Source organism: Thermothielavioides terrestris, chromosome 3 (assembly GCF_000226115.1).
Source record: "Thermothielavioides terrestris NRRL 8126 chromosome 3, complete sequence".
Classification (NCBI taxonomy): Eukaryota; Fungi; Ascomycota; class Sordariomycetes; order Sordariales; family Chaetomiaceae; genus Thermothielavioides; species Thermothielavioides terrestris.
In genome coordinates this window covers 2,237,699-2,260,879 of record NC_016459.1, presented here as the reverse complement: position 1 = coordinate 2,260,879, position 23,181 = coordinate 2,237,699, and the positions used below count along the sequence as shown (strand labels likewise).

Sequence of the window (23,181 nt, the reverse complement as noted above, 5' to 3'; positions counted from 1 at the left end):
GTTACGCGATGCTTGGATGGCTCGGACACTGGGGTTTTAATAAAAGCACATAATGTGTCATGTGTCATGTCACCGGTCGCTCATACCATCTGCCAGGACCCTCGCTCGTGCCCGTGACACTGTTGTGGTAGGTATGCGAACTCACGGCACCTGGCGGCTTCGCTGTGGGCTTCACATGGCCTGGCGTTCCAGAAACGAGCATCGAACTCCGCGGGGCCAGTCCCCTATTGTGGTCTATCACAAGTGTCTTACCCGGCAAGCATTTGCCAAAGAGGATGGGATACTGCCAGTTGCCTGCTTGGTGCGTCCGCGTGCATGCCGAGGTAAAATTTAATCCGGCGTTGAGGTCAGCATGAAGAACGCATGAGCTGGCGTCCTGAAGGGACGGACAGAGCGGGGAGGAGCTGATAGCTGACTACCAGCTGATGTCGGGTTGCATTCATGTATATCACAGCGTGGATAGCCCAAGACGAGCGTACCGCATTTCACACTCTACTGACTGGTTCCTCCCCCTTAGACTACTGTGTATGTGCCACGCCAGTCCAGGCCTGACTCTATGCACCTTGTGTCGAGCTATCGGAGGGGTGCCGTATAGTACCTTGCAGCGGTCTTCCGGAATCTGTTCTACGCCATCCTTCCCTACGCAAGCACGTGTCTCAGTTAAGTGCTGCCATTACGTGCATTGGCATGCCTGTGAAGGATAGCCACGAAGTTTATCCACGTGAGACTCAAAGTCCATCCATGTAACACTTAACAATGTCATCAACTCACGGTCAAACGCTCGTGGTGCTAGGGCTAGGTTCAATCTCAAACTAATCTGGACTTAACCTGGACTCATGAAGCATTGATTGCCGCGACGTGCTGCGTGACCATGCAGTCCCAGTTGCCCTGGTTGTAGTAGACGGTGTTCCCGTCCTGGGAGGTCTGGCAGTTGCAGCTGGGGAGCGTATCGCCGTACTGCCAGAACATGTCTCCGGCAATTCCCTTGGTTCCCAAGGCCGTCGCCTGCCACGGGTTTTCGACCGTGCAGTTGTTGCCTCCTCCGTCTGTTTTTCCAGCCAGCCTATTAGCAAATCGTCCGTCCATCTCATCGGAACTGTGGAGCTAGCAGGTAACACCGGACTGGACTTACACTCTTCGAGGATGCAGGGCTTGTTCGCATTCACGCACGCGGCGCCATGGGTCGAAATCCAAAGATCTCCCCAGCTGTACGGCTGGCCCCCTGAGAGCTCGATGTTAGCGAATAATTCCCTGCGAAACGGGAATCCCTTACTCACAGCTGTCGGGATACAGGTGCAGCGTGCCGAAGTCCAGCGTGGAGATGTTCAGGTTATCCACCCACGTGTAGCCGCCTGCGCCGGTCTGGTAGGGGTAGCTGCCGTCCCCTCCCGCCAGGGGGCCAAAGCCCTCGTCGCCCATGGTGACCATGTGGTTAGGATCGAGGGACTTGATGTACCGAGAAGTGGTGGCCGCCCAGTTGTAGATGACGGACCTGAGTTATGTTAAAAACTTCCCACATAAATTAACGGCTGAGTTTACTTACCCATCGCAGCCGCTGCATCTCGGCTCGTTCGCGAGCTCCCAGGCAAAGACAGCAGTCGAGTCCTTGTACCTGCTCACGACAGCCTCGATGTATTTCTGATACTGAGCCTGTGCCGCCGTGTTGGTGTACCAGGTGGACGCATTTCCGCCAAAGGCGTTCACGTAAGCATTGATGCCGCCGTAGTCGTTCCAGTTATTGACGAAGTTGATGATCAGCTTCAATCCGTGGGCTGCCGCCGACGAGACGACATAGTCGAGCCTCTGCAGACCGTACTCGCCGGTGTTGATCTGGGAGCCGCTGGCAGACAGATACTGGTACCAGACGGTTCCGGTCAAAGGAATGGTGTTGACGTCGTTGAAGCCCCAGACTCTAACGACCTTGAATCCCGCGGCGGCCATGTCGGCGAACACGTGGTCGACATCGCCATTCGAAGTCAGGAAGCCGCACCAGTAGCAGTTCGTGCCGGCGAAGTACTTGGTGACGCCGTCAATCTCGAACAGCAGCCCGTTAGTCTTCGCAAAACCAGTGGCCGTCGGGCCGGTGGTGGACGAGGACGTCGTCTTTGTGGAAACTGTGCTCGTCTTGGTAGAGGATGTCGACTTGGAAGTGGAGGTCGTCGTCACGGCAGTCGATGTGTGTGATGTCGGAGTCGGGGTAGGGGTGGCAGTCCCAGGTACGCACTGGTAATAGTATGGGTTCCACGAGGTACACGCGTATCCTGCCACGCAGCTGGTAGGGCCGGAGTAATTGATGCCGCCGCACTGTCCGTAGGCCGATTGCTGGCCGGCAGCGCCGCCAGCCAGAAGAATGAGGGTGGCGATAGACTTCATCTTCAGGAGCCTGATCAGAGGAGATTGTTGGGCAGTGGCTCAGGCAAGCCTCGAGGGAGCGCGGTCTCGAGTTTATAACCGCATTGCGCCGTGGCTGTCAGGACCGACCATCCGCGAGACGCCCTGAACAGGTCGATGGATTCGGTGATGTTCGGCCCCACGGCAAGCTTTGCGATTCTTTTGTCCCGGTGTTTTCGACGCCGTCCTTTCTTGTTTTGTTAATCCCCGAAATCATCCACCAATGGATCTAGCGAGCGACAGCAAGGGCGGGGGGGGTTGATGCGGCTACTCCCGAACCGGGTCCTCGGAGCGTGGGAATCCGCATGCCAGGATCCAATGAACAGGTAAAACCTCCGACGCGGTTCGACCAGTTGGTCGGATATGGCACCCGGTTACGTGTGCTGTGTCGTCACACCTGAGAGGCGAAGAGATTCAGTTCAGTCGGTCTAGGCTCGCCGACGCGGACGCGATGTTGGCGATCCGGCCCGGGGACACGGACAGCCCGCCACGCCCAGAAACGGTCAATGTAACGAAACTCGGTAGGCGGGTTGCATCCGCCGCTTGATCCTTAAATAAGTCTAGAGTCAAGGGAAAGCAATCTCCCTATTCAATGAATCTGGCAAGCATGCGTGGAATCGTCGCCAACCCCGACTGTGGTCTGTTGGAACGTGTTGGATGTGGCGAATCAGATGGGCCACCCTGATAGCGGAAGACCCCGGGGGGAAAAGGGGGGAGGGCCGAGGGACACTGCATCGTCGATGGCTTGTATCGCGCCCTGTCCTCTACAATATAAGGTAGTAACGGATGAGCCGCGTCGCGTGAGCAGAGACACGGGCTTGAGGAGTCACTTGCCATTCATCTTGCTGCTACCCAACTCATCCAAGTAGTGCCATTCTTCCGTTGATTCAGATCGGCAAGGCGGGTTCCCCTTTCCCCCTTTCCCCGTTCCCCCCCCCACCCCAAATGCGAATGCGCTCCGTAACGGAACAACACCTGGCCCTGCACAACGAAACGGGCTACGCGTCGGTCACCATCGGCTGCAGCGACGAGGAGCGCCTGGAATTCTTCCAGTCCAAGACGCGGCCGATGCGCATCAACGTGGACCGCGACGGCATGCTGGTGGTCGAGAGCTACGGTCTGCTGCCGGAGACGTACCAGCCGGGCATGGACATCGGCGCCGCCGGCGAGGTCCGCTGGGCCTTGTCGCAGATTACAACAGGCGCGTGGCCCACAATATAGGCTCGTAAAAAAAAGGAAAAAAGGAAAAAAAAAAGGAAAAAAGGAAAAAAAAAGGAAAAAAGGAAAAAAGGAAAAGGGAAAGGGAAAACAAATGAAAAAAAAAAGGAAAAAGGAAAACAAATGAGAAAAAAAAAAAAAAAAAAAAAAAAAAAAAAAAAAAAAAAAAAAAAAAAAAAAAAAAAAAAAAAAAAAAAAAAAAAAAAAAACGAAGAAGGAAAACAAAACAACAGGGAAAGGAAAACAACAGCGAAGGGGAAACAACAAGTGGAAAAACATAGAGTAAAACTGGACTGTTCAAAAGGAAAAAAAAAGAGGAAAAAAGTTTCAACAGCAATGTACCCATAGATATATTAGACGTCGGCCAGACGTGTGGTTCTATTTTGTTTGGTTTCTAGGACCGCCGCAATAATTAATAGGGACAGTCGGGGGCATCAGTATTCAATTGTCAGAAGCGGGGAGGAGCCGGACTGGGGCGAGCTCAGGACGTGGTCGACAAGGCGGTTGTTTGTGTTGACAACCGTCGTAATGGCGTCGACAAGGTGACGCATGTCCCGCCATTGGGCCTCCTCATCGCTTATCAGACGATGAGTCAAGCGTCCAACCAGCTGGCTGGACCGATCCCGGGAGGGGGCGGGAGGATTATACGGCACGAGGGCCCCGCGGCGACTCGGGGTCGCAGGGGAGTTGGTCGGGGCACGGGGCGGGCCGCGAGTCGGAGTCCGGTCGGTGGCGGACGGCGGGAGCAACGCGGGCTGGGCGGGGACACGATGCGTGCGCGCGTTGTTGAAGGCAGTCCTTCAGGACTGCGTCAGCTTACCTAGGATATTAACAACCTTAGTATATAGCTACTACGCTTTTATAAAGGGCGTCGCCTCCTGGACCAAACTGGCCACCGCGAACGTCGACACGACGACCCAAATTCCCAATCTCGACATTCCCGATGTGTCCCAACGGAACCTCGAGAACCGCGTCGACGAAAGAAAAAGCGGCCACGACGCAGACGTCTACCACTAAGCGCGGAGTCGCGATGCCGAGAACCCCAGCACCAGAAACGGCCGGTCGCTAGCACAAATCGAACACCACCGTTGTTACAGCACCGAAGCGCAAACGCGCTACAACCAAGAACGACGATGTCGATGCCGAAACCCCAACTCGCACGGCGAAGCGTACGAAGCGGGTTTACCCGAGCACAGCCCGAAAGACCATGACCAAGACTCCGAAGGGCAAGGGGAAGGGAGGCGGACACGAGAGTGATAGCTCAGTGGACCTAAGCAAATGGGACAAATGATAGACAGCAGGAGCGTACCTGAGAGCTTGCTAAGAATTACCTGTTTATTGCTTCATCTCATCGTTCTTAAATACTTTTTTATTTTATTTTATTTTATTTTATTTTATTTTTTATTTTATTTTTTTATTTTTTATTTTTATTTTTTTTATTTTATTTATTTATTTATTTATTTATTTATTTATTTATTTATTTATTTATTTATTTATTTATTTATTTATTTATTTATTTATTTATTTATTTATTTATTTATTTATTTATTTATTTATTTATTTATTTATTTATTTATTTATTTATTTATTTATTGGGGAGAGGAGGCGAGGGCACATCAGGTGGCTGAGCGAGAGCCGGAGAGAAGAGGATGTTGATCGAGGGAGCTCCTCCCAGTAGGTGGGAGGAGAGCTGAGATCTATATACATAGGTAGGAGCTCAGCCCTATAGGCCAGAGCGAGAGCCCCACAGGTGCTAGAGCTATAGACAGAGGGCCAGTGTAGTACACGATATACCCCCTAGACGCGCTCTAAGGAGCGGGTCTGTAAAAAACGTAAGGCACATTGGGCCACAGATCTAGAAATCCTATCTATAGATCTATCCCTCGAACAAAGGAAAAAACAGGTGCCTGACAAGGCTATTAAGGCCTACAGTTGCCTCTATCGGCTACGTTAGCTAGAGCTATTGACAGGTTCGTTAATAAGAAAAGTAGTTGAACTAACCTCTACTGTTGGGAGTATCGACCACAGTAGTAGTAGTCGAACTGACCTTCACTGCTAGGAGTGTCGACTGTAGTAGCAGTACTTGCCGTTGTACTACCCTAGCTAGATAGTGGAGTAGCACCCGCCATTGGGCTGCCCTAGCTAGCACTCCTAGGCGTACCACTATATTAGCAACAATCGTGCCAACGCTTATATTAGAGGCCTCTACTAATATAGCAAATCTCTGTTCTACTGTCATTGCTAGCCCTGTGATTAGTAGGGGTAGCCGCTCTCTCTAAATACGTCTAGGTGTTCCTAGTATAGCTTTGGAAACGGTTTAGAGTATAAAGACTACCAATAGGTTCCTCGTTTAAGCCCTAGCCCTAGTACTCGAGTACTTCTATACCCCCTAGTTTAATAGGAGAGTAGGGAGGAGCCTACCCTTCCAGTTCCTTTAGCACTCCCTAGTTATTCTAGAGAGCTAGGAACCGTCACTGGGCCCTCTTAGGCTACAACTCCAATTAGGTATAGAGTATATGCTACATTAGGAGCTAAAGAACTAGGTAAGGAACTGTAGACACCTAAAGTCTATAGTCACCATTGTAGTGCACCTAGCACCTGATTCTATGGTGCTAGCTAATTAGGAAGGCCACTAGGATCTTAGGTCTCTACAGCAAAGCCGAAAAAGGCTATAGGAAGTACCTTGCCTCGTAGAGGCGGGCGAGGAAAAGGATCTTCCAGAACCGTGGCACCCCCTGAATAGTAGGGCCGCCTATCGATCGCTCCCAAGGATAGCCGTAGTACACACGCTAGTGGCTTAGCGGGCAGTAGCCGAGGTTGCAAGAGGTCAGGAGATCCGAACGTTCCGAAAAAGAAAAGGGGCTCGAAAAAAAAAGGAGGTCGGAAGTCGACGATCGAAGGCGCTCTCAATCGCAAGAGCACACGAGAGATGCCACAGTGGTTGCGAAAGGCTAGAAGATAGAAGAAAGGAAGTAAAAGATAGCCCTACAAAGAACTTCCTTGAAGGTGATTTTGAAGCGCGAACCGGGCTTATAACTGAGGAGAGGAGGCAAGGGCACATCAGGTGGCTGAGCGAGAGCCGGAGAGAAGAGGATGTTGATCGAGGGAGCTCCTCCTAGTAGATAGGAGGAGAGCTAAGATCTATATACACAGGTGGGAGCTCAGCCTGTTACACGCAGATAGTCCTTGGTGACCATCTGGCAGTAAACGTGTGAGGGTGAGAAAGATCAATGCCTCTCAGCCTCGTCAGCTGATGAGGCGGCACTCCTGAACACTAGTATGTGTTACAAAAGTATGTTGATACAGTCTGGTTCTCTACGAAGGGGTTGTGGGCGAGGTCCCTCTTTTAAGGGAACACTCGTCACCCCTGACCGCGGTGCGGTCATGGGTGCCCTTGCCACAGTTGCGTGTGACACAGCCCCACAGGCCAGAGCGAGAGCCCCACAGGTGCCAGAGCCACAGACAGGGGGCCAGTGTGGTACGCGACATTTATTTATTTATTTATTTATTTATTTATTTATTTATTTATTTATTTATTTATTTATTTATTTATTTATTTATTTATTTATTTATTTATTTATTTATTTATTTTTATTTTTATTTTTATTTTTTTATTTTTTTATTTTTTTTATTTTTTTATTTTTATTTTTTTTATTTTTTTATTTTTTTTATTTTTTTATTTTTATTTTTTTTATTTTTTTATTTTTTTATTTTTTTATTTTTTTTTTATTTTTTTTTTATTTTTTTATTTTTTATTTTTTTTATTTTTTTTATTTTTTTTATTTATTTATTTATTTATTTATTTATTTTTTTTTTTTTTTTTTTTTTTTTTTTTTTTTTTTTTTTTTTTTTTTTTTTTTTTTTTTAGCTGCGCTTGTTTCCCTTTTCCCTACCCCCTACGGCAACATTAGCTGGTCACCTACCGTCGTTGTTCGCAGCTCCACAAGCCGCATCGGCCAGACAATAGTCGTTCCTAGATAACTATCATAGATTGAAGATTGAAGGAGACAACTGTGTCTGGCAAGCTCATTGCCCACCGGTGTTCCCGCTGCTGGTCCCCACAAACACGACGAGCACGGCGGCATATGTAGCTGTAGCAACCAGTGTCTCGACATTCGACACGCGGATCCCAAACGACAGGAGAAGGATGAAAAGAAGTACGGCCAAGGAGACCGTGATCAAGCTCTTCGTCTGGGACGGGTCGAGCGACATGATGACCATGGGGACGATGAGGAAGCTACCGCCGGTGAAGGCGATCAGAAAGCGGGCCAGCCTGTCGACGGGCGCCGAGACCTCCTTGGGTCTTTTGCCCTCGCTGTACTCTTTCTTGCGCTCGGCCTTCTCGTGCTGGGAGAAGGTGAACCACGTAGGGAGACGGCGCATCAGCGCCTGCCGCAGCGGATCGATCTTGGCATGGGCGTCCACGTCTTCGGAGAAGTACGAGTAGTGCGAGTGGAAGTCGTCGACGCCGAGCCCGTGGGACGCAAAGTAGCGCTGCAGTAGTAGCCTGCGCTTTCGCATCTCCTTCTTGGGGACGCTCCGTTTGTTCCGGAGTTCTTTGTAATCGCGGATGGCAGTTGCTGCCTCCTCTAGTTAGTTGCTGAGAGGAGTCGACTCTACAGGCCGTCTTAGGGGCGTGGTACCGTAATCCCTCAACTTCGTGTGTAAAGTTTGCTTGTCCTCGTTGGAGAGCACATTGCTGCGTCTGATGTTGCTCTTGAGTCGGACGAGGTCAAGCTGGAGTTGGGCGATGTTGAGACGCTGCAGGAACTCGAAACGGAGAAAGTGAAATTCCTCTTCCTCCTGCAGGGAACGATCAACATAATCGACGAGTTCTCTGCCGCTCCCCTCCATATCTGGTGAGATCGAATCGTGGCGGTGGTGCTGAGTGAATCAGGGGAGATTGGCCCCTGACTCTTCTGAGCGGCTGAGCCATCATCCGTACGGGGCTTTTTCTTTTTATATGGCTCAGCCCCCTCGCTGCGGTGGACGTTAAAGAGGTCCCGCCAAGACTAATTTCGGCCAATTGTCGGCTGAGTTTTTACAACGTTATTACGTAGCCACTATCGCCAAGGCGTTTGCTCTATCGCCAAGGGTTAGTTCACTGGGGTACGGGGAGCGGCGCTAGCCCCTCTACTAGGTATGGTTTAGGTTAAGGTTAGGATGCGGGTTATAGTTAGGGTATAGGTTATCCTCGTTTTCTTTTTTTTTCGATTTGGTTGAGTTTTTATCAAGTTGTTGCGACGAGTCTTTGCGATTGTTCGTAGTTGATGTTGCTCGAAGTCGTCGTGGCCTGCCGATTTGTAATTACTTGTACGCGGCAGTCTCCGAAATTAGTCTTGGCGGGACCTCTTTAACGACGACCCTCGCTGCTGCCTTCGAGCCTCGCCGCCAAGCTCATAAAAGCACAGGACAGCAGCAGGCCAGCCAGCATTGACCGCGCGCTGGGCTTGCGGTCTCTGCCCCAAAACCAGCAAGTTCAAGCACGACCTGGACCAGGCCCACCACGCCCTTGCCGCGCCAATGGACACACTAGCAAAGCGGGCGAAGAACCTCTGGAGAAGGCGGACTCAACTTCCCGGACTGAAGAGTTCTTCTGGCTGGGACTCGGCCTCGAGCGCGGGAAGTTCCCAGGGCTCCATCGCCACCGTTGCGAGCTCTCAGTTCTCGGATGGCTCCATCGACGGCACTTTGTTGGCGATCGAAGATCTTGTCAGCGACCACATCGAGCACCTTTCAAAGACGCTCAAGCGGCGCTCGCGACTACATTTCGAGTATATTGAGCGGCTCGGTCAGCTGCGCGAGTCCGTCAGAAGCAAGCGGGTATACCTTACGTCTCGCGATGGTGAGTGCGCCACATGTTCTGCATGATAGGTAGCTTTGCCCCCAAGTGAGGTAGCGTGTAGTGTGTTGACCCACAAATTCGTTAATCCAGAGGAGCGAGAGCGGAAGCTGTTGGACCTCTACCATGACATGCGGGATGAATTCAAGGTTTTTGAGTCGCGCATCGCGTTACGCTATGGGGAGGTGATGGACCAGATGTATGCCGAAGACGGCGTCAGGCACCTGTCCCAGGTTGAGCAGCGCTTGCTCGCCGCCGTGGTGGGCAGCCTGCCGAGCTCTGCCACCGCTCGTTCGATTTTTCCCAAATCTGGCCTGAGGGAGCGTGGCAACGATGCCTGTCCCGAGGTGCGGATAGGAATTTGCGACCCGTCCTTTCCACACGCGGGCCATGTCTCCATCCTCAACCTGTCGACAAAGCAAGACCCTTTTGCCTTCTTGGCCACCTTCCACACCGTTCTTCTCGTCGACGACTCAACCAGAGGTCGTCGAGAAACGCCCTCACGCATAATGCAGGAGGCTGCGGGAGCTTTGACGGCAATCTGCGCAGCACATGACATGGAGGGCGTCGACATGTACTTTTTCAGCCTAGGTTCCAGTGGCTGGTTCAAACTGCGGTCCTCCGAGGAAGCGAGGATGCCGTGGCAATGGGCAACCGCTGCCTTTACCACGCCCATGGGCGCCCGCATTGACCAGATCTTGACACCCTACCTGGACAAGTACAAGGCCGCGGCCGCCTCGGGTGAGACCATCAAACCCATCAACATGGTTGTCCTCACGGCAAGCGTGTCGGCAGATGACCCTGGCCCTGTCATTGCCCGTATTGCCCGCCAACTGGACACCCTGGAGGCGCCTCCACGGCAGATCGGCATCCAGTTCGTGCAGGTCGGGACAGACGAGGCCGTGGCTGAGGCGCTGCAATCTCTGGAAGATTATCTTCGGCGCTGTCCTGGCGGCGAATTCCGCCAGATCGTCGATATCGCCACCTTTAAGACCCTCAAAGGAAGAGGCTCGGAGAATTTTGTCACAGCAAGCAGCATTCTGACTGTCATGCTCGGTGCGGTCATGCGAAGGTGCTGCCAGCGATGGCTTGTGAGCCATCGGGGCAGCCCCTCGCTCTCCAGAATGGCGAGCGACTGGCTGCGCAACAACGCTGCGGCGGCGTTCCATCTCCAGTAAACACGAACCACTCAAAATGTGTCAGCTCCGGATGGGGATCCGAGAACCCAGGTCAGGGCTGACGTCGTATAAGCCCACCATGTTGTCGCGTTTTCTCCTCGGGAACCGGTTCTACGTCTTAGGGATATTTATGGTGACCCTTAGTTCCCGACGGGCAACTCAGCTAGCAATTACACCACCCTCCCCAGGGAAGTGCCTCTTACACGGCTAAGAACCACAATCGCCGTACCGTGCTGTACCGCACCAAGTCTCACCCAACCGTCAATGCCCGCATCTTCCCTCGCCAGCCAGGCTAGCACACCTCACAGCTTATACAGCGTGACCTCCTGGCCACCGCTCTCCCTGAGCAGCTTCTTGTTCCGGTGCCCGTACAGCACGCGCAGGCCGAGCGCGCCGACGGCGACGACGAGCAGCATGGCCGCGTTGACCCAGTGGCCAGTCGGGTAGCCGCGGGCCTGCTCGTCGGCCTTGTAGATCCAGACGCCGGGCATCTGGCCGATGCCGGCGCCGATGCTGACGTTGATGGCGATGGCGAGGCCGACCGCGGCGGTCGTGCGCACGTTGGACGTCAGCCAGCCCAGCATCGGCGGGATGCAGGCGAAGGAGCCGGCCGCGGCGACGATCAGGCAGCCGTACCGGTGCAGGTACGCGTCGGGCGGCAGCACCGCCGACCCGATGAAGCCGGCCGCGCCGATCAGCGCGAAGGCCGCCGAGTGCAGCCCGCGCGCGTTGAAGCGGTCCGCCGAGTAGGCGACCACGATTTGGGTGACTTGGGTTAGGTTGGGTTAGTACCGGGGGAGTATGGGTACAGTTTGAGGGAAAAGGGGAGGGAGAGAGAGACTCGGCTTACCGTAAGCTACCGCCCACGGAGGTACAGTAAACAACTGCGCGTCCAAGTCCTATTACGTGGTTCAACATCAATCGGCTATCGAAAGCTAAAGCTAAATGCAAGAACAACGTTACTTACAACGTAGTGAAGACCGGCGATGATGGAAGGCGTGAACAGCGACAGCGAGCTGAACGGAAGGCTGACGGCGAAGTAGATGATGTAGTCAACGGGAGCGTCAGCTTCATTGCCCACACAGGCTACGGAACGGCGCAAGACTTACGGCCATACAACCTCCAGTCCATCAGAGTCTGCTTCGCATCCTGCCAGGTCATGCTGCGGTCGCGGCTCTTGCTGCCCTCGACGCGCAGCCTCGCCAGCGCCAGCTCCCGCTGCCTGCCCTTCAGCGACTCCTCGGGATAGTCGGGCAGGAACAGCAGGACCAGCAGCGCGGAGAGGCACGAGGGGGCGCCCTCGAGGATGAACAGCCAGCGCCAGCCGGACAGGCCCCGGGCGCCGTTCATGTGGCCGACGCCGTAGGCGATGGCGCCGCCGAAGGCGCCGCCGAGGGTGGCGCTGGCCAGGATCAGGGCGACGCGCACGCTGCGCTCGTCGTGCCGGTACCAGAAGGTCAGGTAGTAGACCAGGCCGGGGAACAGGCCGGCCTCGACGGCGCCCAGCAGGAAGCGCACGCCCGCGGTCGCCGCGAAGGTGTGCACCCCGCCCAGCCCCATCGTCACGGCGCCCCACGAGAACATGAGGAAGGCCAGCCACCGGGACGGCCGCAGCTTCTTGAGCAGGATGTTCGACGGCACCTCGAACGCGAAGTACCCCACGAGGAACACCATCAGCGCGACCTTGACAATGTCAGTTATAATGAATTACCCTGTTGCGTGCTCTGTAGTTTCCCCGGCGTGCCAACCCAGACTTGGTGCTGCTTACATTGAATTGGTAGGCGGTCGCGCCAATCTCGGTCTGCATGTCGTTGTGCGTGCTCGAGTTGAGGATCCGGGCATTTCCGATGTTCGATCGGTCCTCCAGCAATGTCAGCAGATAATTTCTCGGCCCGGGGGCAGAACAAAGGCGTCGGCAGCGCGGAAGCAGCTGAAACCCAGCCGTCGAGAGGGAACGCCGAAGCAAGGAGCACAGCACGGGTCTCGCCTGGCGTACATACCAGGTAGCAGAGGAAGTAGATGGTCGCGGAGAGCGGCAGGATGGTCAGGTCCTGGCGCCAGAGCAGCGCGCGATGCTCGGCCGGCGTGAAGGTCAGGGTAGGAGTGTACTGTGTGAGTGCAAAAGGTTAGCTCGGAGGCTGATGAGTGGGAGAGTTAGACGAGAGACCGAGGCGTCAGACTTCGTTCGTTGCCGACTCGACATCTCTGAGCTCGTCCTGGGCGGCCTTCTCGGCGGAGACCTCGTTGATCGAGTCCGCTGCCATGGTGAACGCTCCGAGTTGCGGATACTAGATGTAGTTTGCTGGAGGAAGAGAGAAGGCTGCTGCGGTGTGTATGCAGGATGTATGTACCGTGTATGCTGAACGGCCAAGGACCCACGAGCTTAAAAGCCAAAAAAAGCCACCTGCAAGTTGCCGGGAGGGCGGAAGATAAGACAATCCGGGGCCTCAACATCACCCAGAGCTCAAAGGATCGGCGCAAACCGGGGTCCGTTCTAGCCCGCTCACTATCGTTTTCACCCTGGTGTCTTGGGCGGGCAGCGTTGTATCCATCCGTACGTGCATGGTCAACGCCCCGCTCTGATGATCTTGCATCCGGGGTTGCCAGTGCCGGCAGTCGACAGAACCAACCGAGACGGGCCCGCGCGGGGCCGTGCGGAGAGCCCCGAGGCTGGGCATGGAGCGACCCCATTAAATCCACAAACCCTTTTCATTAGAACCACAACCCCTCCAAGGGTGGCCCGTGCGCTCCTACCCAAATTTTGCAGTACGCATCACCACGAGCCCGAGTTACATAAGCACATGTCACCCTAACCCTAGGTGCGAGTCACCGTAGGATTACATAACAGTGTCGTTACTACGGTAAAGAACAAACCTCGCCATGGCCAACGACGCCCTCAAAGGCTATAGCAGGGCTTCGGCGTCTACCTAGTACATTTCTAAGCGCCTTGCCTAGCGCATTGCCACTTTAACAATACTAGTAACATCATCTATTTATAGCGTTTCCTATATGTGCGTTTCCTGTGTATGCGTTTCCTGTGTATACGTTTTCTGTGTGTACGTTTCCTGTGTGTGCAGTTCCTGTGTGTACATTTCTTGGGAGCGCACGGGCCGCCCTAGGGGTTGTGGTTCTAATGAAAAGGGTTTGTGGATTTAATGGGGTCGGGCATGGAGATCTGGTGTCATCGCGCGTCGTCGACCTGCCATTTTCGGCGAAACTGTGGGAGGTCAGCTGGAGCATGCGGGGATCTAATCAGACGTTGGCCAATGATGAGACGTGTTCGGCATCCTTTCCGCTTGCTCTGCCGAGCCAACTGCATCGAAAACGAAATAAGCAAGCCGGTCGAAGTTCCGAGACTCGTCGTTCAAGACAGCCAGGCTGTCCTCAGTGTCCTGTCCGGTCCTGCCCAAACCCACTCTCAGCAATTCCCTTCCCGCTCAGGAAACAAGCAACCCACAGCCGCCAGGACGCCGTGACTGGATGCCGCCGAGCACCACGATCACGTTGGCCCACACACGTCTTTGACGTCTTGAATGGCCTGGGCAGGCACTTGGGCGAGCGTCCAGTGTCTTCCACCTCGCCTCAGACTACATGTGTCGCGGTTTGGACAGCTGTTTTGGTTGGGGGGGGGGGGGGGAGGCCTCAAGTGTCCGCAGTCGGAAGTCGCTCCCATGAGCTGGTCTGGCCAAAGCGCAAAAACGAGAAATTATATGCGGAGCTAACGTTTCCTCGACAAGTCCGATGCCTTCACGGACCTTGATGGCGGCACTGATCCAACTGATCCATACATGGAGGAGGTACCCAAGCATTGCTGGGTATGCGAAAAGGCCGATAATAGGAGGCTGCTTCAGTACGAAGTCCTTCGCTGGGAAGACATAACCGTTCACATTCTCCCGGACCCCTAGCAACAACGGCGGTAGAGACATCTTTGCCATGGATGTCCTCTTGAGATTCCACAAAGGCCACAACAACGAGACAGTTCCGACGACCTGCCGCTTCATCGAGGAATCTCTATCCCCTCCTCTGCCCCATCGAGCACGTCCTCGGGAAGGCTTGCGCTGAAGGCGTCATCGGCTGGGACGCCCTGTATATCGATGCCTCCAGGACGGAGATAGGCGTCATTGTCGAGAAGATGTTCCAGATCAAAATCCGCCAGCCGGGGTAGAACAGCGGGACAGGAAGGTTGAGGGCGTTCAGGGAGCGTGAGAAGGCCACCCTCGGGAGCAGAGGAAGCCAGCCTCACCTTTGCAGGCTCGGCTGAGGGGGTATGCTGAGTTTACCGGGTGGCTAAAATACGGTCGGAAAGATGTATCTGGATTGTGGGCCGTTAAGCGGCAGCGCTATCTCATCAAAGGTCTGCTGTCACGCTGTACCCTCGAGTGTGACAGATACAGCGAACCAAGGAAAGCGAAGGTGCTGATCTTCGACAACGGCAGTTTAGAACATGTGGCTGCAAATGAAAGATTATCGCTGTCTCTTTGCCGGAGAATAATTACCTTATGAATGGGTATTGCGTTGGCCTGCAGATGCTCGTTATCTACAGCATCATTCAGGTAGTCTACCAGCCAGTACCGACCCTTCTGCTCACCCTAGCCACCGGAAGCTCACTGAGCCTCTCAAGGCGACCACTGAGACGGCAAGTTGCCGAGTTGGTATCCGGGCACGAGACGTCAGAAATATCGTCAAAACCAACTCGCAGGCTCTGTCCTCACTCGCAGGAACATCAACAACGCCAGAGCCACATGTGGCACCGGTTCCCAGTAGAAATTTGACAACACGTTCAACGTGAACCCCGCAAGCTCCCTCTTTTCTAAACCACTGGCCAGACTTCTCTGGGGGCTGTCTTCGATGCTGCATTCGACCTTATCGACAACGAGCGGTTAGAAGACTTCCAGTTCCCCGCTGAGAACATCCGGCAGTTAGCTGTCAAACACGGCAATCCGGCTACCCGATGCCATCCTCACAGATGTCGATGGCCAGATGAAGAAGGTTTTGGACGAGCAGTTCCCCGAGAGGCAACAACAAGATTTGCACCCAGCATATCGTCTCCGATGTCTTGCTAAGGGCAAAGCAGAAATGGATACGAGGCGGGACAGACGATAGCAGCGACCAGGAGAATGTAGGTAGCCGAGGACGCCCAAGGCTGCGCAACCCTGGCAGCGAGCGATAGTGCGATGGTCCGTGACTCTTGGCCTAGCCAGTCTTCCAAACCCGTCCCAAGCACTTATCAGGGCTTGGCGAAGCTGTGGAAGCTGGCTGTGTTCGCAGAGAGACCGAGGCGGAGCACGACAGGTTATGGGCACACCCCTGTGAAGAGCTCGGCGAGCAAAAGGCAATCTTGTCGCACTTCCACAGGAAGAGATAATATGTCTGTAATGGGGCAATGGGCCCGATGATTTATCTCGAAGTATCGCAACTTCGGCTGCCGGGTCACCTCCCGGGACAGAAGCGAAGCAACAACAACGTCAAGTCTTACCTCCTGAACACTAACAGCATAAGTCACCTGTTCCGTAATGTCTTATCGAGGCCATTACCGACATGCTCCACTGCCAGGAAAGGGACTTCATTGAGGCGTGTGCACGGGTGACAAGGCTCTGACTTCGCGCGAGGAGATTGGACGAGGTGCTGAGTCCCAGGGCGAGCTGTCCAAAGTCGTTTCTCAGAAGGCCCTTCGCCTCACTTCACACGGGACGGTCAAAAGGCGTCGGGCTCTGCAGCGACAAGTGGACTGTAACGCCAATAGGAGCTTTGACGACTTTCCGTGCCCGTCGGTCAATTGCCTTGAAAAGATGTGGAAATCAAGCCTGCATTTTTAGCGGCTAGTTGATGCAAGTTATTGGCTGCTTCACTGCGCAGCAAAAGAGTGGCGGTTACATCACATGACTTGCTTACTGTTACTACCTCCTGGCTACCTGTATTACCTGCGTACTCCTGGCCTATAGCTTGCCTCCTAGCCTTTAGCTCCCACAGTTGGCGAGGAAAGACGCAGGCGTTGACGGTTGCGTGGGACCTGGTGCGGTACAGCACGGTATGGCCAAGCCGCCAAAGAGCGCTAGGTATGTAATTTAGGAAGGTAAATAAATTCTGTCGCGGGGCATGAGCCGCACATGGTCATGGTTGGTGAATGGTTGGCGCGTGGCCAACCAATCATCTGACCGTCCTCCTTGTTCAAACATTTCCTCTGAACTTCCCAAGAAAGGAGCATGGACCACCAGAGAGAAGGTGCATTCCATTATATCACTTGACAGCACTGGGCATCGCCACCACTCCAAGCCGCACTTCCACCCACCATTTTCAACTCGCCTTCAACTCGGCTTCAACTCGCCTTACCTCGAACTAAAGCTCGCCCTCTGGTCTTGCATCTTACAGCCCAGATTCGCGCATTCCAACATGGCCACAACAGCTCCGCCGCCCCTCCAAGTCCATCTCCCGCCAGCCAAGCAGGTCGAACTCAACTCCCGCGAGGACATCCTTTTTCTCCATCCCGGCTACGACAGCCGGAATATCCTTCTGAGCCTCCCTCGTGTGGATGGAGCAACGTCGACCTCCACCTACGGCGTGCATCATCGAACTGCTCTTCTGGCCTGCCAAATCATCGCCAGGAATGCTTTTGCCAATAGCTTTCTCGCTCTTGATAAGGCCGGTCAGCAACGCGTCCAGGAGCCGCTAGACGGCATTCTGACAAACGCGGAGTACTACTTCTTTGTTCAGGGCTCTGGTAAAAGCAGTCTCCCTACTTTCTTCCAACAGCGCTTGCTAATATTTTCTAGTGCTCTATCCGATTGTCCCTAGCTTTCGAGATTGGGAGTTCCCCCATGGCCGCATCCCGGATTGGTGGCCAGCGATTACCCCTACCTCGGTCTCCTCAGAGGATTGTGCCGTCACCAACGCCGGTTATGCCGTTGATGAAGCCCATCTTGTACCGAAAGAGGAACAAGATTGGTACATTGACAACAGCATGAAACGGTATGGGTTGGATCCGCCTGATATCGACAACAAAGCGAACATCCTTCCCTTGAGGAAAGATATACACTACGTGTTCGACACTCGGGGGTTCGTTGTTGTTCCAAAGATTTGCACCACGGATCCTTCCCTTCAGCCCTCCCCCCAATACGTCACGCACATCATTTCGCGAAACGCGGCAGAACTGTGGCCTACGCATCATAATACCCTCGTCCGATCCCTCCATGCCGAATCGCGTGCCTACCTCTTTGCCCGATTCGCTTGGGCTATCCTTTTCCGGGTCAAGCCTTTCATCATCGAAGGCCTCGAACGTTACGTTATCCGAATCTCCAGAGCTGAAGCTGGCGGGATCGAGTACAAGGCGAAGTCCTATACTGGGACGGAGCTCCGGGATACCTATGGCGGTGGCGGATCAAAGTCGGCAACCCCGCTAAATGCGAAGAAGAGGAAGTCCCTACAAGGGAGTGCCGCAAACGACGAAGCGAGCTTTACGGAGTCGTCCAGGGACAGCGACTCCGATATGATGGACACGGATAGTCTGTGGGATGTGATGAGTGACCAGAGAGGGAATGGAGGTAACAGAATACAGGAGTCGTCAGAGGAAACTGCCCCCGATACCAAGGTATGCCTAGCACCAGACATCGAGGCAGACCTTAGAGAGGCTTTACGCAAGGGCATGGCGCAGCAGCAGGAGACAGTCTTGGAGGACTAGTACACTTGGAATTTGCAGCGAATTGCCTCGGGCTTCGCGGCGGTTTTCCATTCTTGTTGCGAGTTTTGTGTTTGATTCTTTTTTAGGAACTAGGGGTTTGGAGCCCGCTTCGCGGGCTCGTGGGTTTTTTTGTCTGCATTTTTATGTTCCTTACGGGCTGATCTCGCATCTTTACACTACTCTGGTGCGGTGGGGTGGGCTGGTTTGGAGGTTTTGCACCACTTCAATATCAAGGCCACGATTTCACAGTCATCGCTAGCTGAATGGAGGAGAAGTAGAAGGGATGCTGTCCGTGTCAATTATGAAGCAAGCAGTGGGCGTTAGTTCTCCATGGGGAGGTTTGAAGTGAATATCAAGCAGGCCGAGGCCGGCCGAAGATGTATTTACAAGGAGAAGCCAGCGTCTATAATGGCATTCTGCCCAGTGACAGTCCTTGACGTGACAAATGTCAAGACCTGCCGGGCTACGTCGTCCACGGCGGCAAAGCGCTTCAGTTTGTTTGGCTCCTTTACTGCGTCCAGCCGCTCGGGAGGGAATGATAGTCCCCAGTCCTTCGTTGGCCAGTTGGATGGTGTGTTTCAGCGAAGATAACCAATGAGGCAATTACCGTTAGAAGAACCCCTGGTGACACGCAGTTGACTCGGATGCTCGGGGCCGCGATAATGGCCAAGCTCTTCATCAGGTGGATCTGGGCGGCTTTCGTGACGGCGTACGGCTGTCAGGTTGACAACGTGAGCACGCGAACCGGTGCGTTAAGCGTCTGTGGCGACGTACCAAGCTACTGCCGCTGGGCTTGCATCCCGCGATGCTCGCGGTGCTCACAAACACGGCCGCACCCTCCTCGCGGGCGTTGCTCTCTTCCAGCCACTTCCTGGCGGCGTGGAAGAGCCACAGGTGCGATTTGACGTTGACCGAAAAGCATCGATCCCAATCTTCTTCGGCGACGTTATCATCGAGGTCAGAGAAATTCCACATTCGCGTCCAGCCGACGTTGGAGATGATGACATCGAGCCGATTCCCCGAAGCGGAAGCTGCCTCGTCCACGAGGCGGATGACCTCGGTCTTCTCAGACAAATCTGCCTGCACAGCGTGAAAGCTCAGCGGGGGTATGCCAGACTCATCGGGGCGCCAGGACGCCCACACGTCTCGCAGTCTAATATATATACTACACAACTGCCTAGATTTTTCCAGTTATTACAATAGTTGTTTTAGCTATAAAACAGGGGTCCTCCTTAACTAATTGTTAGTACGCTCTACCTACAGACCTATTAACAAATAATATATATAGGGTACAGGCCTATTAGCGCTTTTTTCCTCTTATCTTATTGGTTCGTACCTTACCGCTCCTCATCTTCCTCATTTCCCTTTCTCTCCCCCTTTTTCCTTTCTCTCTCTACCTCACTTTTACGTTTTCCGCTCCCTCTCTGCCTCACTTTCACGCTCCGTTATATACCCTTTTCCTCCTACTTAGCATACCTCTTATTCGTCGCCCTCTTAGCTTATAGACTACGTTCTATCGCGTATATCGTCGATATAAGCTGTTAACTGAGTTCTATACCTGCTTAAATGGGGCCCCCTACGCTACCTACGCTCTTTACACTGCTATAGGTTGCCAACGTAGCTATAGGCGTACTTAAAACCTTCCTTCTACTTTACTAGAGCCCTCTACGCCTTTTAGTTAGCTACTGCTTATAGGTTATATTGCTTTGTATATCTGATTTAATGCTTTACTAACCTTTTTTAGGTCCTATAACAGTTACATTGTATAACCTTAAACCAATAGATATCGAATATACTTATTGCGGTATATTACATTAGATAGATAAACGCCTTACTATCTATTTCTACTCCTATATTTACCCCTTTTTAGCTTTCGTCGCTAACTCTCTATAGAATTTTATAGCTACGAATCCCACTTTTAGCTCCTATTGCCTATAGGGCGATATTTCTTTCCTACTAAGCCACTATCTTCTAGACTTCCTTAACCACCTATTGTATATATAAGACCCTCGAAGGTTTTATTTTGAGACATACTTTTCGGACTATGTGACCGCCCCTCCCGGACTATGTTATATGACTCCCCCTATGTCATATGACTACCACACTCTGATCATTCTGTCCAATATACTCTGGCTCTCTAGATCTGTAGCACTAGAACTGGCTAAATCGCTTAAAAATGCAATAAAATCTAGAGGGCTAGATCTTGTTTTTTCTGACTAAGCAAGGCTAACTAAGCTATAGTCCTAGCGCCCTGCCCTACGCCCTACCCTTTGATCGCCCTGCCCCAGGTGCCTATATAGCTCCCCTTGCCCCAGATACTTGCGCGCCCCCCCCTAACTGCTCTAGTAGTTAGCTAGCTATTAAGGATAACCTTGTTGTTATCCAGTTGGCTTAGGTCGACCCCCTCCTACAACGATGTATTCTAGCGTATAGACGGCTAGAGCCCTGTTAGCTATAAAGGGAGAACGGCCTAGGTGGCTTATATAGAGAGGGGGGTGGTGGACTGTGGTGCCTATATATTGGGAGCGAACGGCTATAAGTGCTAGGGACGGCTACGCAACTGATCGACCTAGTCGAACTTATGAAACTACAGGTAGTGGTCCTTATTGGCTAGAGATCTATCTAGCTACTAATACAGATGAAAATCGACCTTTTAAAGCGCCACTTTATCCTAGTGGAGTTATAGAAGCTTATACCAATAAGGGATTCTATACTGCCTTGTAAATTGCCCTATATAAGGACTAAGCAGTTGTTATAGTGGCCCAGTTGTCGACGACAATGATCCTAATATATATCGATGTTCCTTTGCAACTATCTTCATCGCCTATAAGGCAATAGCAACTAGGGTATCGCTAAGCTAAGCTTAGCTAAGGAAATTGCGCCTAAGATAGTTCTTTTAGTATTGACGCGCCTCTTAGATTGCTTCCTCTATTACGTCGACTATAGCGAAGGACTGTTCAACTATATACTTGACAGTACTATTCCCTATAACAAGGAAGCTCTTTAAGTACTAGTTAGTTGACTTAACTAGCGATACAGTTCGATAGCCAAAGTTAAGGTTACAGTTCATATAACAGGCTGCCCATTGCTTAACCACTAGGAGGTAAGTCGTCTCGATATACTAGATAATGGATTAGGGTGATGGACTACCTAGACATGGGGGACCCAGTTTTTCTGTTTTTCTATTTGTCTCAGAGCGTTGCATTCGTTGCCAGGGGAGGTCTGACCCTCTGATCACATGTATTTAAGTGGGCTGAGCCCATCTTCTTCATCATCAAGCAAGACATCAAGCAGTTGTTAATATACGTTCGTTGACACCACGTTGGTGGTTCTCCTTCTTCTAGGAAGGCTATTGAGCCTCTCCTTCTGTTGTCCTACCTCTGCCTAGACGATAGGCATTCGAGCTGTTGAGCTTTGACCGCATTCTCGTTGTCTTCTGTCTTTTCTGCTGTATCCTACTAGACGTACCTGAGCTACGTGTCTTCCTCTTGGGAGACATCCTTCCTACCACTCGATACGCACTATCTTCATCCGTCCAAAGGGGCACTACATTCCTCTGGGGACTATCTTGCGCGCCTGGTCCTGGGTGTGGTGGGGTAGGTTGGTGTAGAGGTTTTGCACTATTTCAATAATAGCTAGCTATATAGCGAAGAAGGCTATTAGCTTTTCCTACATAGTTTAGAAACCTTCTAGTGTAGGCGAATAAAGTATATGAACCTAAAGCTTATATAAACTAGTATAAGAGTACTCAATAGTCTCTAGAATAGAGCTAAGATCTTCGCTCTATATCACTATACAGTTGATCCTCTCGACGACTTGGTCGTCGTTATCGTCAAAGTTGAGAGCAGTTCCAGGAGGCTAAGATTCAGGAGGCTGGGATTTAGGAGGCTAGGCCTATTGCTAGGCCTATTGCTAAGCTATAAAAACTACTGCTATAGCCTATCTATCCTATCTACGTTTGATCTATAAGACGACGTTCTTATTGATATAGAAGATGTAGATCTAGGGCTTCGTATCTAGGTAGAAGTACACAATCGCGTTCCTCAACGCTATATTATAGTCGGTAATAGTAACTTATAGAGGATTGATTCCAAACTCCTAGCGCAATACGTTGATTTGGTCTATCAGCTAGTCGAAGCCCTCTTGTCGTTCATTGTTGATTAGCCCAAACGCGTAACTAAAGACCCTATTTAAACTGCTAATGCCAACAACCTAAAAGAATACTAAGCCCTTGTTGTTAGTCTTATATATATTGTTATATATCTGAACCTATAGATTTAGAGCCTACTATTCCTTATAGAAGTCGTAGGTCTATACTAGACCTTTAGGCTTATTAGGATCTTCCCTTGACTAGAGGACCTTATATACAACACCCTAGTCATCAAGCATCTTCATCGTGCCTTAAAATAGTATATATCCATCCTCTATATCCTTGTTCAACCGGTACTGAAGGTTCTATAGCTACCTCCAAGTAAACAGGATACTAGGGAACTTCTTACGTAGGTTCTGAGCAAGCTAGCGGTTAGTAACGGCAAGGCGCCTTACAAAGGTAGCTACAAAGGCGATATACTCTAGCTTAAACTTCTAGAACGTAGCGATATCCTTATAGCCCTCTGCTAGGGCATAGTTATAGGCGTAGCCCTCTTCAATCTCTAAGGTCCACCTCCTGTTGTTGCTAAGCAATGCCTTGGCTAAAGCCTTCTATATATAGTCCGTCTTTGTTATAAAAGACTAGCGCTTGGCGAACGCCTTAGACAGCTATATCTTGTCCCTTATACAATAGAAGTCCACCCTTATATAGCCGAAACCTTTGACTAGGTTGATAGAGCGCCTCTTCCGGATACCGAATAGCGCTTACACGCTCTATTCGAATAGAT

The 23,181-nt window shown here is 52.0% G+C and overlaps 6 protein-coding genes across 6 annotated transcripts; 2 read left to right on the top strand and 4 right to left on the bottom strand.

Moving 5' to 3' along the window:
* Positions 1–549: 549 nt before the first annotated feature.
* On the bottom strand, positions 550–2,599 carry THITE_2117076 (glycoside hydrolase family 5 protein). The gene is made up of 4 exons (XM_003654195.1): positions 1,544–2,599; positions 1,278–1,492; positions 1,133–1,222; positions 550–1,046 (listed from the first exon to the last, which is right to left on the bottom strand). Exons 1-4 carry the CDS (start codon positions 2,371–2,373, stop codon positions 835–837), a joined length of 1,347 nt encoding a protein of 448 aa, XP_003654243.1. The 5' UTR covers positions 2,374–2,599; the 3' UTR covers positions 550–834.
* A 4,845-nt stretch (positions 2,600–7,444) lies between these two features.
* THITE_2117075 (uncharacterized protein) lies at positions 7,445–8,542 on the bottom strand. Its single transcript, XM_003654194.1, has 2 exons — positions 8,253–8,542; positions 7,445–8,189 (listed from the first exon to the last, which is right to left on the bottom strand). The coding sequence occupies exons 1-2, from the start codon at positions 8,461–8,463 to the stop codon at positions 7,636–7,638; spliced, it is 765 nt and encodes a 254-aa protein (XP_003654242.1). The 5' UTR covers positions 8,464–8,542; the 3' UTR covers positions 7,445–7,635.
* Positions 8,543–9,846: 1,304 nt separating this feature from the next.
* THITE_15576 (uncharacterized protein) lies at positions 9,847–10,536 on the top strand (the record flags this gene model as incomplete). The annotated part of the gene is made up of 1 exon (XM_003654193.1): positions 9,847–10,536. A coding segment is annotated over one exon (690 nt), but the record flags the coding sequence as incomplete, so codon positions are not given.
* A 153-nt stretch (positions 10,537–10,689) lies between these two features.
* THITE_2155092 (uncharacterized protein) lies at positions 10,690–12,893 on the bottom strand (the record flags this gene model as incomplete). The annotated part of the gene is made up of 7 exons (XM_003654192.1): positions 10,690–11,398; positions 11,480–11,528; positions 11,597–11,682; positions 11,739–12,312; positions 12,398–12,490; positions 12,630–12,737; positions 12,810–12,893. The coding sequence occupies 7 exons, from the start codon at positions 12,891–12,893 to the stop codon at positions 10,932–10,934; spliced, it is 1,461 nt and encodes a 486-aa protein (XP_003654240.1). The 3' UTR covers positions 10,690–10,931.
* A 3,941-nt stretch (positions 12,894–16,834) lies between these two features.
* THITE_2117072 (uncharacterized protein) lies at positions 16,835–18,432 on the top strand. Its single transcript, XM_003654191.1, has 2 exons — positions 16,835–17,347; positions 17,400–18,432. The coding sequence occupies exons 1-2, from the start codon at positions 17,020–17,022 to the stop codon at positions 18,302–18,304; spliced, it is 1,233 nt and encodes a 410-aa protein (XP_003654239.1). The 5' UTR covers positions 16,835–17,019; the 3' UTR covers positions 18,305–18,432.
* A 255-nt stretch (positions 18,433–18,687) lies between these two features.
* On the bottom strand, positions 18,688–19,664 carry THITE_2145164 (uncharacterized protein; the record flags this gene model as incomplete). The annotated part of the gene is made up of 5 exons (XM_003654190.1): positions 18,688–18,855; positions 18,912–19,019; positions 19,079–19,400; positions 19,566–19,569; positions 19,646–19,664. 5 exons carry the CDS (start codon positions 19,662–19,664, stop codon positions 18,688–18,690), a joined length of 621 nt encoding a protein of 206 aa, XP_003654238.1.
* Positions 19,665–23,181: the final 3,517 nt, after the last annotated feature.